The sequence below is a fragment of the Elephantulus edwardii genome, unplaced genomic scaffold (genome assembly GCF_000299155.1).
Source record: "Elephantulus edwardii isolate Elephantulus edwardi_28Jun2011 unplaced genomic scaffold, EleEdw1.0 scaffold00181, whole genome shotgun sequence".
NCBI lineage: Eukaryota > Metazoa > Chordata > Mammalia > Macroscelidea > Macroscelididae > Elephantulus > Elephantulus edwardii.
The window spans coordinates 6,148,395-6,168,715 of NW_006399931.1; the positions used below are offsets into that span (position 1 = coordinate 6,148,395).

Here is a 20,321-nt window from a genome sequence, read left to right on the forward strand (position 1 = left end):
AAATATACAATATTTTTCTATGCATGTGTTTGTTGATTGACACTTAGGTTGCTTCCATCTCTTTGCTATTGTGAATAACATGGCAGTAAACTTGGGTGTACATACATCTGTTTGGGTGGTAGTTCTGGTTTCTTCAGGATATATTCGCCATAGAGGAATTGCTGGGTCAAATGGTATTTGTATTTTCAACTTTTTGAGAAAGTGCCAGACCACCTTCCATAGTGGTTGTGCCATTTTACTTTCCCACCAGCAATGAATAAAGGTTCCAATCTCTCCATAACCTTTCCAACATTTGTTGTTTACTGCTCTGTTGAACTTTGCTATTGTTGCTGGGGTGAGGTGATATTTTATAATTGTGGTTTGCTGTACTCTTAAACTTTGCTTTTGTTGCTAGGCTAAGTGATATCTTGTTGTTGTTTTGATTTGCATATCTAAAGTAATTAGGGATCCAAGTAAGATGAAGTCACTGACCGTTCCAATCCTTTATTCATTTCTCATGATGTTGCTATCATCAGTCCAGCGATGAGAATTTTTGTTTTCTTGATGTTGAGGTGGAATCCATATACAAGGCTACAGTGTTGAATCTTCTGCAACAAGTATTTCAAGTCCTCTTCACTATTAGCTAGTAAGACTGTGTCATCTGCATACTGAAGGTTATTGAAGAGTCTTCCTTCAATCCTGCTGCCACATTTTCTTCCTAGAGTCCAGCCCCTCAAATAAACTGCCTCACATACAGATTGAATAGGTGTCTGGAAAGGATACAGCCCTGGCACATGCCTCTCTTCATTCTAAACCATGTGGTGTTCCCTTGATTTATCTGTGGTCTCTGGATCACTTGCTGTGCATCTGAGAGCTGGACCAGGAATAAAGATGACAGAAGAAAAATGGATGCCTTTGAACTGTGCTATTGGAGAAGAGAACTGAATATCCCATGGACGGCCCAAAGAACAAAAAGAATATCTTGGTCAAAGTGCATCCAGAATTCCGTGTGGGCGTAAAGATGTCAACGCTTTGTTCCTTACATTTTGAGCATGTTGTTAGCAGAGACTATTGTTTGGGAAAGGCTATCATACCTGGGAAGGTAGAGGGGAGGTGAAAGAGAGGAAGATCTTCAAGAAGTTGGCTCAACACAGTGACTGCAGCAATGGGCTCAGGTATGTCAGAGTTGATGAAGATGGCACAGGATAGGACAGGGTTCTGATCTATTCTCATAGGGGCACTGTGAATTGTACTCAACTCAATGGCACCTACCAACAACAATAGCTAGGAAACGCTGGTGGCTTAGAGGTAAGAGGTTCAACCAAAGGCATGTGGTTTGAATCCACCATCTGTTCTATAGGAGAAAGGGGGGCAATCTCCTGTGACATTTACTGCCTTTAAAATCCCCTGGAGTGTTGACTGTGAGTCTGCTCCAACTTGACAGTATGCAACAATACCTAGTGATTTTAAGCATTTCTTCATGCCTTTGTTGTCCATATGAATATATTTTTGGTGAAGAGTCTTTCCATATCTACTACTCATTTTGTAATTGGGTTGGTTGGTTGGTTGTTTTTTGTTGATAAGATGCTTGCCTATTTGGTACATTTTAGATATAAGCCCTTTGTCAGAGATTCCATGCCAGATACTTGTACCAGTCTGTCACCGACCACCCGACCACGGTCGTGACAAGAAACTCGAGGGGTTTCTTGGTGAAGAGAAGGTGAGGGACGAAGTCGGCGAAAATGAGAGTCTGCACACCAGGATGATGTAGAGAGCTCTGGTTTATTATACTAAAAGCTTGCTTTTTATACATTTAAACTTGTTTAAACTTGACTTATAGCCAACATTTTGTGATTACAAAGCTCACATAAAATTTTAACTAGAAAAAACAAAAAGAAAATATTTTCTATTTTAAATAATAGCATCAGCTATTAAACATTCTTTGAACAAGAAGCACAGTGACCTTATGTTGGTCATCTGCTAGACAATGGTTAATGGTTTACATTTCACTTCCTTCTCTCTCCTACTTTGCGTTACTGTATCTTAGCCACCTTTGTTTTTGCCTTTGTACTCATGTTTGTACTGTACCACATAAGGTCCAAGCCTAACGAATCTTAACATCTATTTTCCTACACTCGGGACCATTCCTATGTTTATCAATAGCTTTTGCAACTTGTTTCATAAGATTTTAATTTGTTTTTGTTTGGCAATGTGCACTAAGGCGTACGACTTCCTTTAACTTGTTTTTACCAAGTTAACTTGTAATATTCAATTCTTTTTCCTTAGAATACAAAACGTCTGTATAAGGAAGAGGTACTGGTGTTGGAGTTGGCAGGACATATGGTCCTTTATAAGTACTTTCTTCCCACCACCTGTTATTTATCTGGTAATATTTCCTATTTCTTGAAGAGACCTTTACTTTTAGAGAAGTTTGTCTTTTGAGTCTTTTCTTAAACCTCTCTGTTTTATTCTCATTAACTATGACTTTCTGCTGTTGAAACTAGTCTAAACTTTCTCCTAATATACAATTACATTGCTGAATATGAGTTGCAAGTATCACAAAAGAGGAATTAGATACATACTCAAAGATCATATTCAAAATTATACTTTTAAGAACAATCTCAATTTCTATTATATTTTCATCTTGTTTATTATCATTTCCAGGAACATCAAGTGGTTCCTGATTAAAGACTTTAGTTAAATCTTTATCCCAGTTCTGGTGAAGTTCCCTTGATTTTTCCCCAGAAACTCCCATTCTTATCAGAAACAGCACATAGCTTAAAAATAGAAAAGCAATTCCTAGAAGCAACTTAATTTCCAGAGGTTTCCCGGGATTACGAAGACCCATCTGTAACAAATATCCAGGCATCAGCCCACTCACAAGCACAGGGCTTGCAAGATTCCCTCTTATGCTATCCTTGAGGTCAGAGACCCCGTACAGGCACGGACGACCCATTTTGTCACACAGGCGTCGTGGCCGGAGAGGACAGCGAGGCGGGTGTGGCACCAGTCTTTGAGCCTTCTTATGTGTAGATATACTTAAAGCCGAACTGTAAAATATACACATGGGAAATGACAGCTTAGTGATAGGCTCCCTGGAGTCTCCTAGCCTCTATGTGTGACTTCTGCCCTGCCCAAGATCCTAGGACCAATCTCCTCATTGTCAGTAGCAGCTAATTATCACCATCTATTCAGATGCGTTAATGGTTAGCTACAATGCGACTGAGAGTGGGGTGGAGCTCCCGGACTAAACAAGCGTGGAAGGAGGAGTGGCGTCCACTTCCATAATAGCTTGCCTCAGGAAACCCTATGAACTTGGAGAGAGGATGAAAGGCACCCAAGCGTCAAGGCCTCTCCTTCATAGGGTTGCTATGAGTGGCCTGCGACAGTACTTAACAACAACAACAACAATTCAGATGCAGGTTATTCCTTAGAGAGGCACATCGTGCTTAGAAAGGTGGAAGGTCATCAAAAGAAAGGAAGGACTTCAAAAGGATGGACTCACAGTGACTGTGGCAATGGACTCAAGAATGCCAGAGACTGTGAGGATGACAGACACAGGATAGGACAGAGTTCAGATCTATTGTTCACAGGGTTGCTATGAGTCGTACTAAACTTGACAGACCCTAGAAGCATTTAGATGTGTGCACTGAGTGCTGTGGATAAGGCATGCATACAAGATATGGTTCTTTCTCTGTGGTGGGAGATGCAGTAGTAGCACAGGAAGAATACAGCATATGCAGAAGTAGCATAAAGCAAGGAAAAATAAGCATTTACCAAAAGAGAAGTCTGAGCAAAGAACAGGAAGATAAAATTGCACAGGACAAATGGACCTTGAAGGAAGACTAGCTAATTGACCTAAGGTGATGCTTCCTTTTTTCCTATGAGGTGGATAGATTCAGTGACTGGGATAATCAGGGTGGGAGTGTCAGAGACAGTGCGATTGGCGTAGGACAGAGCAGAGTTTAGGGCTGTTGTACATAGGGTCGCTATGAGTCTCAAGTGACTCGACGGCTCATAACAACAACAACAACAACAACATCACCAGTGACTCTCTGGACTATTGCAGACACTCAGAAAATATTTGTACAAGTTAAGTAAGCACACAAGGTTGGCACAGTATTGCCGTTTTCTAACTCAGAGTCCCATTCTTGGTCTTTCACACCATGCAGTTTGGTGGTTTCACTTTGAGAGCATCAGAAACAAAGAAGGGGCATTTTTAATTTGTTGTGAGAGAAAGCAGTTCTGAGGCCCTTTCAAGCACATTGAGTTAGTTAGCCCAGTGCTACTCAGCATAGGTGTTTCTTCCTTTCGCTTCCTTCTAGCAATGAGCTCAGGGTAGGTATTAAATCAAGATCTTGCTGACTACCGGGTTATTGGATACCCCACACCAGTGGGCTGGGGCGAACGGTGAAACTCAGCATTCTGGCTCTGTTGCAAACCAGGATGAGGTGTACTTTAAGAGATTAGCGTGCACCTATAAATCATAGCCTAAACACTTCATCTGCTCTTGGATGGCCTCTCTCCCAGCGAGCTGAAAGCTCTTTATAGAGATGAACTAATTAGTTTGCATACCAGGTCTATGAGTGTGCAGGGGAGGGGAACCAAACACCTCATTCAGAGCTGAAGAATGACTGTCCTAACACCCTGCATGCTTCCTGAGCACTCCATCCTGACTTAATGGGCTGTAGCCACCGGGAAATGTTTCTCCCTGATGACAAATATGCTCACTTCGTATCTGACCATAGCTCACACTTGTTTCATTAGGCAATTTGTAAGATTTAGCTTTGTGGGTTAAGTATGAGTGTCACATCTTCATTTTAAGGTCTAATGTGCTTAGGGAATATATGCTGTCTCCTAAGGCCCAAAGAGTCCCCCATACAACACGCTGGTAAATGCAAGGGAGGGAAGATTTGCTTCCCAGTTAGTCCAGATAAGGTCTAGCCAGACTTCCTGGCCCTCCCAGCTCCCGACAAGCTTGGTCCCAGCCTTCCGTTCCTCACCGTGGAGGGCAATTACAACGTGCCCCCTTCCTGAGTTCTTCTATAGTATGGTTTTATCAGTGATCCAGTTCAATAGAAGCATTTCTTCTTTGTCTCATGATGGAGCAGGAAAGATTTCACCTCCCAAACCTTCCTTTCCCAAGTCCTGTCCTCCACGCAAAGGGTCAGGGGAAAGGAAGGTCTGTCTGTCTTGGCTTTCTGTGCAGACACGTGCACACAGGTGTGCAGGCATTCTTGTGTGCAACCACGCAAAAGCTGTTAAGAGGCTAAAACACTTCCTTCCTATTTCATTAACCAGAGCCAATGAGCAATAATTGTGAAAACTGGTGCAAGGAGGTGAAAATGACGACATCAGGCTCAGCAGAAACGGAATCTCTGCCATTGCTCTATGATATGAGTGCTGAGTCTTTGGAAGGTTTGGGTCTGGCTGGAGGCTGAGAGGGGCAGGGCTTTGGAAGGAGAATGGGTTTATGCGAGGAGACAGTTTCACAAGTGACTTTCTAAATCTCAGTTTCCTCATCTAGAAACTGGATCTATCGCCTTTAGGATTGCTGGTGAAATGAAATGAGACCATTTCATTTTCTGGTGAATTAAAAAAGTAAATCCTAATGTCTGATAAATTTTAAGAGTTAAAAAAGTCAGTCCCTCCCTGCACTTAGCTTCTAGGCTTCTAGAACCCTTTTAGTGATTATATCAGTTGTCTTTATAGACTAAGAAAATAGGAACACTCAAAGAAGCATACCTAAGAATTGCTAAAGAAATTATCAGTGTATCACCATTGTCTTGATAGATCATTCAAAGCTCTGGACTTGAAGCAAACAAGTATTGACTCAGAACTTGTCAAGACTACTGTTAAAACCTTTAGGACACAAAGACTGTGTCACTACATCATGATCAATACAATGGACTTTAAAAGAGATTTATAGCTTCTGCCCCTTTGAGTGGAGCATTAGGGCGGAGTGAAGGTAATCTCAGATATGTCTTCCTGCTTGAACTCAGGCCTTCTTCCTTGACTGATGGGAGAGGGACTGGAGTGATAGCTGTGGATTGCAGACACACAGGAGTGTATAATGTGCATGTTAGCGTCACCTTTATTTTCATAGTGTCAAAGGAGTCTGATCCCTACTAGAGCCACTAGACCCAGGGTTTTCTGAGGAAATTGCAAAAGGAATCTTTGACACCAACCAAAGATAGTTTGCTGGGGAATGTCAGGGAAGATGGGGAGGTCTCTGGCCACCGCAGATCGCCTATTTCCAGTGCAAGCCTAAGATGGCCATCACATCTGTTGAGCTGGGAGTGGTCTGCACTGAGTTGAGGTTCTCCTGCCCAATCCGCATGTCCTATGTCTACAATCCCACCCCATCCTGTCTTCCTGTTTACTCGCCTGTATATAAGTGCACTGCAACCCCCTGCACTCTCTGCAGTGCTCCCAGAGTGGTGTGTCTCTGTCACACTTACCACCATCAGGTCAGGGTGTCACTGCTCCCTGCCAGCAAACACAGCGACAGTAGTTCTGATTTCAGCGAGTCCCTAGGCAGTGAAAACAATGAAGGTGCTTGACTGCTTACCCAAAGGTCAGAGGTTCAACTTCACCCAGAGGCATCTTTGGAGACAGCTGGCAACTTTTATTTATTGGTGTGGTTTTTTTTTTTTTAAATCACTTACTGAAATCTCTGTTCTACTCAGACACACATGGGGTTGCAAAAAGTTGGAACTGGATTGACAACTGAGGGGTTTGCTGGTTGGCCTCTGTCTTTTTGAAATATGCTGAATTCCTCTAACACTTTTCTTCTGCCACAAAACTTCATTGCTTTAAAATTTTTTTTTCCTCACCACCAAGACAGCAGCTTATAAATATTGAATTGACTTCTGGGGGTACCTAGAAGATTCACTTAACTGTAGGAGTGCCAGCTGGCAACCTGGGACTAAATCAATGAATCCAGGGTGGTAAGCACACGTTGGAATCTTTGTCTAACTTCTTTCACTGCAAAGAGCCTTTAAGACAGTTTGTGATTTTCACCCTTTAGAAAGAGAGCTGATCAGGTTTTCTTAGACATGAGGAAATAAAAGAAAATGCTGAGATACTAAGTTGGTTTTGAGTGAAGATGTAGTATTTTTAATATTCAGCAATGTTACATACACACCTGACAGAGGTGAGTATCAGCTAACAGAAATATATTAGTTTGACTTAAAATAAAAAAAAAAAATCCTTCAAGGCAAATTTATCATGACTACAAAAATAACGGTACATCTCATTAACTCCTTCCAGCTCAGAGTTATCAATGCATCCAGAGAGGAAGAGCATCTTTAAATAAACTGCTTCTTGCCCATACAAATCTCACGACATAAAAAATAAAGTTTATTTTCATATTTACAAAAGAAACACACTGATTGTTTCTTTAACTTCTCTTTGGAATTACTGGGTGAGGCTACTTTTCAAAGTCAGGCATCATTTCCAATTGAAGGAGGCACTTTAGAAACATCTCGACACGTTATCAGATACCACTGAAACAATCCTGCGTCCTCTTCTAAAGATGAGGTTTTTATCGCAGCGCTTCTGGAACTTCCACCTACAAAAAACAGGGGGTTTCCTTTCATTAAAACAACACGAATGATAAAAAAAACACCTATGTGATCACATCCAGCAGATGTGATCAGCTTCCTGAAATTAACAGCAACAAGTGTCCCTAACAGTATTGTCTGACAGGACAGGGTAATGGTAAGGAGCTGCACTACTAACACGGAGGTACACGGTTCAAATCCCACAGCTGCTCCTTGGTAGAACTATAGGCAGTCTTCTCCTCCGTAATTTGCAGCCTCTGAAAACCTGCTTGAGGGTCAGCTGTGAGTCAGTACCTACTCCACGGTATTTAATAACATTGCTGCCTGCTATTCAAATTTTGTATTATGAAGTAGGTTTTAAAATCACTTGTGCTCTAAAGTTGGACAAGTAAGGAATCTTTTGGGATGTAGATTATTATTGTTATACACTTGTGTCAGAACCAACTCCTTAGCTCACTGGGCAGCGGGTTTTCAGAGGCTGTAAATTACAGAAGGAGATGGCCCATCTGTCTCCCTCGGAGCAGCTGGCAGATTCGAACTGGTTATCTTTAGGTTCGCTGCGCCAACTCCTTAGTCACTTAGTCATCCGAGCTCCCTGGAGACTATTAGGCCTGATTGTTCACTAGGGAATTAAAATAGCTACTGGACTAGCCTTGGATTTGGTTTAATTTTCCTCAGCTTCAGCTTTAGTTTGCTTGGCTCCATAGTCAACACTCTTGGCACCAGCAGCCAGGAATTTAAAAGGCACATTGCCATGGGAAAGTCTGCTGTTAGGGACCTCTCCAAAGTACTAAAGAGCAATGGTGTCTCTCTGAAGGCAAGGATTCTGAGGCTCTGTCTAACATACTTTGGACATGTTGTGAGGAGAGACCGGTCCTTGGAGAGGGACATCATGCTTGGGAGGGTGGAGGGACAGTGCAGGAGAGGAAGGCCCTCTATGAGGTGGATTGATTCAGTGACTGGGATAATTGGGATGGGAGTGTCAGAGACAGTGCGATTGGCACAGGACAGAGCGGAGTTTAGGGCTGTTGTACATAGGGTCGCTATGAGTCGCAAGCGACTCAATGGCACATAACAACAAAACAACAACTGGACTAGCTTAGAGGGGGCGTGGTTTTCCTCCCTGGGAGGAGGATGCTGAGGGAGTGGGCCCGCCACCTCCCACGCGGAAAGGTGTGTACACTCCCAGGCCTAGCCCCGATGTTGCAGACTTGGCACACATGTGCTCGCATCTAAATCATGCCAAACACTCCCAACCCCTTTCCGAGGGTGCTTTGGTACCAAGTACCCGCTCTCTGGCTCCCCTGCCCCGGTGGCCTGGGCCACTCACCCGCCTCAGCTGTCGGATGCTGCTCCCCCGGATGGCTTCCATCAGGTTGTCGTGCACGGACCTCTGTGGGGTGGAAGGCCGCGAACTCTCTTCTGCTTTCTTCTCTTGCACGGACCTCAGGGAATTTTTAATTTCCTTGAGGATGTTGTTGGGCTGTTTCTTGCCCTTCTTGCCCTTTTTCTTTTTCTGTCCGTTTTGCAGGGCCCTCTCCTGCTGCTTGATGACCTCCGCGATGTTCCTGGTGACCACCTTCTCGGGGAGGGGCGGCGGAGGGGGCGGTGGGGGCGGCGGGGGCAGCTTGTTGGGGGGCGGAGGCGTTGTGGGCGCGGGGGACGCGGGGCGGCTCTTGACCGTGTGCACTTTCCTGGGCAGCTTGGGCGAGGACCAGGGCGAATGCCTGGGGGAGGCGTAGGGCGAGGAGGCCGGCGTTCCTCTCTGCCAGACTTTGGTCCTGAGGTTGGCGCCTGCGTCCTGGCCCTCGTGCTGTTTCTGCTCCTGCATGCGCCTTTGTCTCTGCTTATCCATGTTGCGGGTCAGGATGCTGGTCATGCTCATCCTGGGGCCCGGCAGCTCGAAGTGGTAGCCCAGGCGCAGCACGGTGGTGTTGTCCCGGAGCAGCTTGACGATCTCCATCTCCACCTGGCTGCCCATGATGTGCCGCTGGTTGTGGAAGCGCAGCTCGGTGAGCACCGCGTTGTGCTGCAGCGCGCGCATGATGGCCAGGATGCCCTTGCCCGTGATGAAGTTGGACTCCACGTTGATGCTGGTGACGTGCTGGTTGACGCGCAGCATGTCGGCGATGGCCAGCGCGGCGCTGTCGTCCGCGTGCGTGTTGGCCAGGCTGAAGGTCTTCACCACCGTGTTGGCTTTGAGCGCCTCCGCGAAGCGGCTGAGCGTCTGCGAGGTGATGTTCTCGATGTTGTTCAGGTTGACTTCCGTGGTGTCCGGGTCGTTGTTCTGAATCTTTTCCAGCGCGTCCTCGATGACTGTGGGGTTTCCACAGGGGTGGATGGCCGCGGGGGACTCCGGGCGCCTTGCACTGTGGCCGTTGGTCAAGTTTATGTTTTCAATCTGACTTTTAAATGTCTTTGGCGTAGAGTTGTCCGAGTTGACACCGTCACAGTTAACAGTTCCATTGATAGCTTTGGCGCTGCCCACGTTCCTTTCCTGGTCAGGGCTGTCCTCCTCCTCTTCCTCTTCCTCCTCTTCCTCTTCTTCCTCCTGGGACTCGTCCTCTTCCTCCGTGTACACTTCCTCAGAAACCTCACTGTTGGTTTCGGTAAAGATAAGCTCTTCCTCACTCTCGTCTTTGTCTTCTTCTGCAAGCTGAAGGGTAGGGTAGAGATCAGTACATTACTGGGTTTAAGGTCGTGTTTTTAAAAGTTTCTGAAAACATCACCCAGTACAAGAGCATGTATTATGATAAGTTCATGATCGATTTCCGAGTTCACCAGCTCAGATGGCCCAGGCTAACATGTGGTTGTGTGTCCCACAGCCGTTTCTCAACAAACATTTCTTCCTTAAAAAATAAAATACTAAAGAACCCATGAAATATTATACAAAATGGGTGACCATGGAGGACATTATGCTAAGTGAAATATCTCAGACACACAAAGACAAATACTGCAAAATGCCACTTGTTATAGAACAGGAGGGAAATGTGCAACAATGAACGATGGAAATCCAAGTTCTTTATAAACTTTAAAAATCCCAAAAACATTAAAATACTATTGTGGAATAGCTTCTATGGCATTAACTTCTGGGTCAAAACAGCCCTACAGAGCAGAGTAGGACTCTCTCTAGGATTTCCAGAGCTGTGAGCTCTGTAGAGGGAGCTCTGGTGGCCCAGTGGGTAGTGAGTTATGCTACCTACTCAAAGGTAGGCTGTTCAAATCCACCACCCGCTCCTTTACAGCAAATGGGCTCTCTCCTCTCGTGACATTTACGGCCTCTGAAAAGCCACAGATGAGTCGATTCAGACTCTGTAAGCAAAGAGTTGTTGAGTTGAATCTTTTTGGAAGCAGACTATCATGTCTGTCTGCCAAGTAGAAGCTGGTGGGTTTGATCCACCAACCTTCTGGTTAGTGGGCCTGTGACTAACCATTTCTCTACTTTTTAAAAGACTAAATATCCAGAATACAACTTACTGAGTAAATCTATTCTGCCAGTTTTAAGTGAGCGAGTTAGACTTTAGCTTTTGGAAAGCTCCTTGATGAAACTGTCATTCTCTGGACTACTTAGTAGTACAAAGAATTAAGCACTGAACTTAAGGTTAGTGGCCTCCTCCAGTCCTGTCCTGCTCTTGGAGATATGTTGGAAGATAGTGCTGGTGACCTGAGTCTGAAAGGTCGCAGATGTGCACCCCCAATGGAATGCAGTTCAATAGGAAACATGGGGTCGCCACGGTTCACAGTCAACAGCAACTGGTGAGGGTTGAAGTTCTTAATTAGCTTGTTGAAGTATTTGATTCCTGGTTTATTTACCCTTCTATCAAAATCACTGAGGTCCTTATTTCTACATCTCAAATAACCAGAAGCAAAAAATACACAGCATGTTAGTGAAATCTCTCGTGTGGTGACTGCCAGGTGCTCTCTGCCTGGCTGGCCTCAGGGTGGAGGGAGACATGGCACCAGCTGATCCTCCAGGGTCTTTCTCTCTGGGCAGCAGCCTGGTGTGGGAGCCACTGCTTTACCTGGCACTGCTCTGGGTGGGGACAAGACTGTCGCTCAGGACAATGTGAGGTCAGAAGACAGTTCAATGCAGGAAAAAAAAATCAGGTCATCTTTTCAGCAACTCAGCTTGAAATCCAAATTAGAACTGAGCTAAATGAGATGGACTTTCAAATGAGAGAGCCAGGTAGAAAAGAGAATCACCCTTGGGACCTATCAGATTCTAACCATAAGGTGAAACAGCAGCGAACTGTAGGAAATCCTGCAGGGATTTGTTGTCTTCACCTGAAAGGTTTGAATTATTTAGGAGGCATCAATTATGAAAGGTTTGCAGGCAACACAATCTCATTCTTTCTCTTTCCTGTTTACAAAACTCTCCACAAAGAGGACAAAGAAGATAAGATGCCTCCCTTCTCTTTTCTCTTTAACAAATAGACCCTTGGAAATTACTTTTCCCTCTTTCTGCCCTTCCAGGCCTTGCTGATCGTCTCTCAAGGCCTATTCTTGCCCTGAGTCCTCCCTCATTCTGGCAGGCCTTCCTGACCCCAAGGCTTTTGCTGTCTGAGGCATGTGGAACAGGCTTTGGGAAAGAGTCCACTTGCATTCACGCTTGTTTGTCCAGTTGCTGTCACAAAATAGCCTCTACTTATCCACTTGTTTGGAGTGGCAGGCACCAAGTGATGGCCTGGGAAGGGGTCAGCCACTTCAGGGATGACTTGTCCAGTCTTTATTTATACTCACTTCTAAAGGAACAGGAAAGGCTACTCTGTGTGTGCTTGTGTGTGTGTGTGTGTGTGTGTGTGTGTGTGTGTGTGTGTAAGAGGCAGAGACAGAGATACACACACACAAGTTGCATGTCATACCTCAAAAACATGAGACAAAGAATGTTATCTGTGACCAGATTTCACATGAGTACAAAAATAATAACAAAAACCAACAACAACCCAAGCCTACTGCCATCCGACTCATACCTGCCTCCTGGACAGGAAATAATTGCCCAATGGGTCTTCTAAGACTCTCATTTTTTACAAAAGCAGAGTGCCTCAATTTTTCTCTTTCCGAGCACCTGGTGGGTCTGAACAACTGACCTTTCTGTTATCAGCCCATGGCTTAACCCACTATGCCAGTAGGTTTTCTCTGAGCACAATTAATTGTTCTGGAATTCCCATTCTCTGCAATGTTAGCACAATGTGTTATGATCCATTCAGCTGAATGCCCTTACCCAGACCATAAAAATTCAGGTAAACATCTTTCCTGTATTGCTTGTATCTTGCTTTCATCCAAGATCTATCTGATGTCGGAAAAGATATCCCCCATTCTACACTGTTTTCTAAATCTAAGTTGAGCTATTGGTACTTTCTTGTTGAGATACTGCTGAAATGTTTTATTCTGCAATAACTCAGTGGCATTGTTCTGTGCTTGACAGAACGGTCATTTCTGCTGTCTGCTGACTCATCTGTCTTTGACATAAATGCCCATATGTGTCCTTTTCTAGTTTGTTGGTCTGGTAGTTACTTGCCTGATCGCTTGTCCTCAATTTCAGCCTCACTTCCAGTTGTTGAAACATCTCAACTCCCATCAATTCCTGGCAGCATGGACCTTTTGGACTAAGGGTTTCAGGGTACGTTGGACTTTGTCTTGTCATTGTAGTTAGATGCTGTCAAGTGGACTTGTGGTATTAACTCCACTATGCACAACAGATCAAAAGCCTTTCCCATGCTCAAAACTGTTGCTGGGTTTGAACCCATTATGGCAATCACCGTGTCAATCCATTTCAGTGAGGGCCTTCCTCTCTTTTTTTGATCTTCCCCTTTTCCAAGCATTATATCCTTTCCCAAGGACTGGCCCCTATGATAACATACCCAAAGTATGTGAAACAAAGTCTCACCATCTTTGCAGCTAAGGAACACCCTGCATGTAGTTCTTCCAAGACAGATTTGTTTGCTTTTTCACTAGTCTACGATATATTCCCATGCCACAATTCAAAACATATGTTCTAACTCTTTTGTGATCTTTCTTGTTCATCGTCCAACTCTCACAAGGAAATGAAGGGATTGAGAATACCTTGGCATTGGCCAGGTGCACCTTTAGATTGACATTCCAGCACATCAGCTGTTAAAGAAGTCCATAGCAGCAGATTTGCCCGGTGCAATATGTCATTGGATTTCTTAACTTCTGCTTCCATTGGTCTTGATTGTGGATCCCAGTAAAATGAAATAATTGACAACTTCAGTCTTTTCTCCATGTCCTGAAATGTTGCTTATTGATTCAGTTGTGAGGATTTTTTTTTCTTTATGTCGAGGTGTAACATGTACTCAAAGCTATAGTGTTTGTTCTTGTTCAATAAGTATTTGAAGTCTTCTTTCTGCACCATCACTAGTTGTTGAGACTTCCTTCAATCCTGATCTTCAGTCGAGTTCTTCATAATGAAGTCCATCCGCTCTGCACGTTATCCTGGCTCCAGGACTATGCCACGTTCTCACCTTGTGCCACTGCTTTGGAGTTGATTCTGAGCCTCGTGAGAAGAGCCGTGGGAAGGTGGTAGTGGGTGAGGAAGCTGGGAGGGGCTGGTGAATGCAGACAGTGGTATACATCAGGGCTGAGGAGGTGGCTAACCATTTCACCGGATCACCTCCCTGGCACCACTACATGCACAAGGGGACAAAGGGCTTGGTTTCCTGATCTGATTCTCGTTCTTTCCATAAAGAACTGGTTGAGTTTAGGCAATTCACTAAATCTCTCTGGGTCTCAAAGAGACTATGGTGTATTTGAGGGCTTGTCAATTTCTTTCTTTTTATCTAGTTGCAATTGCTAGGAAAGGTGGAGAGTCAGAGAAAGAGAGGAAGACCTTCAATAAGGTGGATTGACACAGGGACAGTAATAGTGGTCGTGAGCATATCAGAGCCTTTGGGCTTTGCTCAGAGCTTAGATCTGTAGTTCACAGGCAGCTGTGAGTTGTAGCTGACATGATAGACTGTAACAACAGTAACACAGAATAACTGATTCTCAGTGCGTCAGAGTAGAACTGTACCCATACTGGTTTCAATAGCTGGTTTTCTGAAGTAGATGAGCAAAACTTTCTTCTAAAGTGCCTCTGGGTAGACTTGAACTTCCAACCTCTATATTACCAACAGAGCTCAATATCTGTTCATACCACCCAAGGACTAGCTTCAGCCTTGTTCATAATCACCTGGGTGTCATTGTTCTTCTTAGTTGCTGTTGAGTATAACCCATAGTGACCCTATGAACCTCTTGTCCTATTCTGTGTCATCCTCAGAATTTCTGACACACTTGAGTTCATTTCTGCCACTATGTCAGACCATCTTGTTGAGTATCTTCCTCTCTTTCGCCAACTCTTGATCTTTCCAAGGTTGATGTCCCTCTTCTAAAGAGTAGCCTCTCTTAGCAGCATGCCCAAAGGGCGCTCTGATGGCTTAATGGTAAGGAGTTATGGTGCCAACCCAGAGGAACGTGGTTCAAATCCACCAGCTGCTCTGTGGGAGAAAGGTGGGCAATTTCCTCCCATAAGATTTGCAGCCTCTGGAAACCTATTGGAGATTCAGCTAGGAGTCGGTTCTGACAAAAAGATACATAACAACAAGGAAAAGATCTTAAGTATGATAAAGCCCATCATCTTTGTCTCCCAGGAACACCTTCCTCAGGACATATTTGTTTGTTCTTTTGGCCGTCCATGGGATATTCAGTGCTCCTCTCCAACAGCACGGCTCAAATGCCTCAGTTCTTCCGGAGACCTCCGGAAACTGCTGCTACAAGAGCCCACCTCTAGAAGGAATCATTCAATAGCTGCAGGCTGGAGACCTGAAACTGGCAAGTTTAATTTAAGACATTTTCAGGTGATGCTAATGTTCCTGGCCAGGAGTCTTATTGCCAGCTGACCTTAATTTGAATTTCATTTCCACGTACAAACTGTTAGCTTCATATATTTTTCCAAACCTCTCCCAGTCTCACGATCTGATCTGAGCAGGGTAAGTTAAAGGAGCGGTCTTGAGGGAGCTCTTATGACACCTGTACCTGGGACCCATCAGGCACTCAAACTGGGGAAGCTAGTAGCCTACCTCCCCGGCTGCAGTGCTAATACAGGTGTACTTGTGTGATCTGAGTGAGCGGAAGGCTGGAGTTACCTAGGCGTTGAATGTAAGTTTCACGTCTGTATAGAGAGGGGGTGGTGGCCCAAATGGTGAAGTGTTTGACTCCTGGTTGAAAAGTTATTATTGTTGTTGCTGTGTGCTGTAGAGTCAGAACTGACCCATAGCTGACCCTCCGGTGGGTTTTCAGAGGCAGTTAATTGCATGGAAGGAGATTACCCATCCTCCTCCACCGAGCTGCTGGTGGCCTTGATCTACGTGCCTTCAGGATTGCAGTGCAGCTTCTAGCCACCCACCCCAGGGCACTTTAAAAGACAGGCCTGGTGAGCTGCTTCTGAAAGGTCAACATTGACAACCTGATTCCACTCGTGACACGTGGATCTGCTCACTGATGGAGCTGCCCTCCATCTGACAGAGACCTCCGTCTCTTCCTTGAGGACCACACTGTGCTCTCTCCGTGTCCAGAGGTGGCACTGCCTCCCTCAGCCCCACCAGCTGCACCGATTCTCCAGCGGTGAGAATGGATTTACACTTTCACAGAGCCTCTGCCCCTCTCTCCTTGTGACTACAGACAGCTGCTGGCCAGCGAGGAAAGGAAAGCGTAGTGGGAGAAAAGTTAACTAGCTGAGAAGGGAATCAAAGTTCATCAACACCACTGCCTCTCTAATTGAGCTGATAAGCCATTGGCAGGGAGAGAGGGAGCGCTGGCAGGGCTCAGGTGGAGTCTGTCAACAGCTGACAACAGCCTTTGCCCTTCATTTCCCGCCGTGTCATGACACAATGACGTTCAAATGCCTCTCTCTGTTGGGTGATTGCTACAGTGGCTGGCTGGCCTGGGTTTTTGGAAACCATCTTACTCTTTTGATTCAGGTCACTCTTCAAAACTGACTTTTAAATGTCATTATATTGTATGTATTTTATCATACCTTTGACACTGACTCCCCTGTCAGGAAAGACCCCTGACAAATATTATCATGGAGGAAGTGACTAGCCCATGTCCTGACCCCGTCCGTCATGTGTGTCCTCTTCCTCAGCCCCCTCCTTCCAGCCCCTCAATGCAATCGGCCACTGTGGCCTTGACAGACCTTGGCCTGATCCCAGTGGCCCTTCATGCGATGATTGACATGGACAACACTCACATCTCTTGCTGCAAATGTGGCCCACACACCCTGTCATCACAATCCTCTAACAGCTCCTAGATTAGCATCATGGAGGGCTTGCCATTGGCTCCGGGCCACTTTGATTTGGGATTCCAATGGAGTGAGGAGATTCTAAATGGTTGCTCTGGACTGACGTTCTTTTAGAAATTCAGGAATTTCTCCATTACATTAGTGTGCTTTATGTCATTCTTCTTTTTCCAGCACAGAGTCATTTGACTATGACTCATTTGGCAGATTACAAGTCACATTTGCTGAGCAGTGAATGAGGGCTGAAGAGACCTGAGCTCTAATTCAACAACAGTCCCTGGCCTCAGAATCACCACCATAAAGTAAGTGGGAATCTTTCTTAGGGACTCACTAGGTGATTGCTTGACTTGGGCCCTCAGATAGTGGATTCGAACTGTGTGCCTTCGGGCTGATAGCTCAACTCCTCACCACTGAGCCACCAGAGCTCCCCGATATAGACATTAGTTTAACAACTCTATCTGTGAACAGAACCAGGAAGCTGAATCCTGAAGCTGTGACGGTCTCTCCAAGGTTGACCAGCTTAGTAAAGCGGGGACTCGTGAAGAGGCCCCCTGACCCTCGGGGCCATGTTTTCCTCACCACTGCACAGTTCTTGGTGATGGAAAAAGATGTAACTATTACTGCAGCTCCTACCAAAATCAAAACAAGCGCAGTTTTAGAAGTTGAAAAAAAGAAGAGAAACCGGATCTGTTACAGACAAAATGTCACATTACCAATTTAGAACTTGAATCCGACTTAAGCCTGGGGAAATATTAGATATTTATCTAAACCTGCACCTTGTGGTGATTTAGTTTTCCCATTGAATGTCCCCTTTATCACTAAAGAACCCCCACGAACAGTTTGACACAGTGTGATGGATTGCACAGCCACAGAGTTACAGAAGTAGTTCAGCGTAAGAAATCTCTCCCTGGCAGAGGAAACGTGTTCTAGAAAAGAGAGGTGGGCAGCTCTAAAGTGTTAGAGGAAGTAGAGGTGCTAGGTGTGAGGGGGGCAGGGGAAATCCCCAGAGCCTACCTTTCCACACTCCCCCAGCCTCTCCTTCTCCAAGAGTTTTTGAGACTCCTTTTCCCAATAGGCCATCAGTGACTCTCTGCTGAATGTCCCCGTGGGGGTCTTCTCAGTCAGACTCTTTTGTCTTAGCCCCACAGGAAGGCTGCGGTCAGGTTCAATGTCTTCCAGCTCCCTCTCCAGCTCCTTCAGTTCCTCAGCTGACAGAGAGGCGAGGAGTTCGTCCTCGTCAATGGACTCATATTTGCTAAGTCCTCTTCGATAACCAAAGGTAGACATGGTCCCTGCTTTGTCAGAGCCACAAGGAGCTTGGAGAATCAGGCATTCAAGGCAGCCAGAAGCAGGCTGGGAGGCAAGTGGGCAGGCTGGCCAGCAACTGGTGCTAGGAGTGGCTGCGATAGCCTTTTAAAAGTGGTGATACAGGGCTGTGACAATGCAGAGAGGGGTGAAGGCATAGGCTGTTTTAAGCATCAGACGTCAGCCAGACATTTGAACACAAACAATGTCACAGTGCTGGTGGTTGGAGGTCTCAGAACCAGTGGGGATTATTGACATACTGGCCAGGGCCATATTTAGCTGAGCCTGATAGTTCATGGTGACAGGCCGGCTGTGGTACAGATATGGAGTAGCGCAGTAATGACTCTGTTGTATTCAAACAGAAGGATAAAATCTACTCGGAAAAGGACTTGCTACCACAGCACCGTGGCCATGAAAAGCCTCTTTGATGACAATGTCTGAAGTTGAGATACAGCACTACGTCACTCTACAGGGAGTTAGCTGTTCTGGTCCTTCTGTAAACACAGTGTGGGTGGCACTGGAGACAGAAGACTGAAAGAACCTTGGACTTGACATTTTTATTGTACTTTGCAGTTTACAAAGGACTTGGATAGAATTTTCCTCATCATACAGTCATCTTCTAAGTAATAGTATCTTCATTTTATGTATTTTTGGCCATTGAGACTCAAGAAATTAAGTGAAAAAATTTCAGGTCAGAAAGGTGTTGTTTTTGTTGTGCATTGTCAAGTTGGGACTGACTCGTAGCTGATCCTCCGGTGAGTTTTCAAAGGCAGTAAATCACATGGGAGGAAATAGGTCAGTTTTATCCTGTGGAGCAACTGGTGGATTTGAACAGCACAAACCATACCAATAACCACAAGAGCTCCCTAGGTTAGAAAGCGGGAAACACAGAAATTGGTTTTTTCATTGAGTGAAAAAATAGTTTCCTACTCCTGTACCTGAGTATTACTGAAAAAAATCAAGACAAATCATAACACTGAGTCGAATGTTTCAAAGACCAACATTATGTCAGCCTAGTGCTACATATTTTATCTCATTTAATCTTACAGTCCTTGAACTGTGTATTATTATTACCCATATTGTATTCAGACAGACTCAGAGGGCAGGTAGCTAGCCAAGGGTCACAGAACCAAAAAGAAGAAGACTAGAATTTGAATAGACTTGTTTCTTGAAGTTAACTTTTTTAAGAAGTCCTAAAGCCTTAATGGGTAGGGAGTCATGCTGTCAACCTGAAGGCAGGTCATTTGAATCCAACAGCTGTTCCATTGAAGAATGACTGAAAATCTCCACCTATATGATTTACAGTTCTGAACACCCACTAGAGGGGTCAGATATGAGATGGTCCCAACTCATCAGTAAGAGTGTATGTGTGTGTGTGTGTGTGTGTGTGTGTGTGAGAGAGAGAGAGAGAGAGAGAGAGAGAGAGTGAGTGTGTGTCAGGATAGGGCATGATTCAGATCTGTTGTTCACAAGGTTGAATTATTATGAATTGTAGTCAACCTGATGACATCTAACAAAAACAACATACATATTCACACACACAAACATACTCTTTATTGACATGGTTCCTGTCCAAGGACAAGATTGTTATACAGAAGTTCAAGATGACCACATCAGATGTAGGATGATCATACCATTGTGTAGCTATCAAATCACAGAATTAACTTACCCAGAAAAGTTAACATATAACCTTACCCAAAACAACCAGTGTTATTCTGACCTCATATTCAGGATATATCACTGCCAGTAATACAAAGTTAATGCACAGAAAAATGGATTATCTTTTTTTTAACTTTTGTCCTAATTGTGAAATGTCAGAAATATGGTTGACAAGTTATTGTTGTCGTTATATGCTGTCGAGGCAAGTATGACTCATAATGACCCTATGACCCATATTGCTCCGAACTCTGCTCTAACTTGAGCCAATCATACTGTCTCTGACACACCTGCCCTCATTACCCCAATCCATCTCTTCTAGGGTCTTTCTGTCTTGTTCTGTCCCTCCACCTCTTCAAGCATGATGTCCTTCTCCAAGGACTGGTCTCTTCTTGGCAACATGCTCAAAGTATATGAGAAAGATCCTCAAAATCCTTGTCTCCAAGAAACAATTTGACTTCACCGTCCAGGACAGACCTGTTATTATCTTGGCTTGTTGTTGTTGTTGTTATGTGCCATCGAGT

At 44.7% G+C, this 20,321-nt stretch overlaps 1 protein-coding gene across 1 annotated transcript; it reads right to left on the reverse strand.

The window, feature by feature from the left end:
• Positions 1 to 7,525: 7,525 nt before the first annotated feature.
• LMOD2 (leiomodin 2 (cardiac)) lies at positions 7,526 to 18,123 on the reverse strand. The gene is made up of 3 exons (XM_006896084.1): positions 17,847 to 18,123; positions 8,875 to 10,193; positions 7,526 to 7,552 (listed from the first exon to the last, which is right to left on the reverse strand). Exons 1-3 carry the CDS (start codon positions 18,121 to 18,123, stop codon positions 7,526 to 7,528), a joined length of 1,623 nt encoding a protein of 540 aa, XP_006896146.1.
• Between the last annotated feature and the right edge of the window lie 2,198 nt (positions 18,124 to 20,321).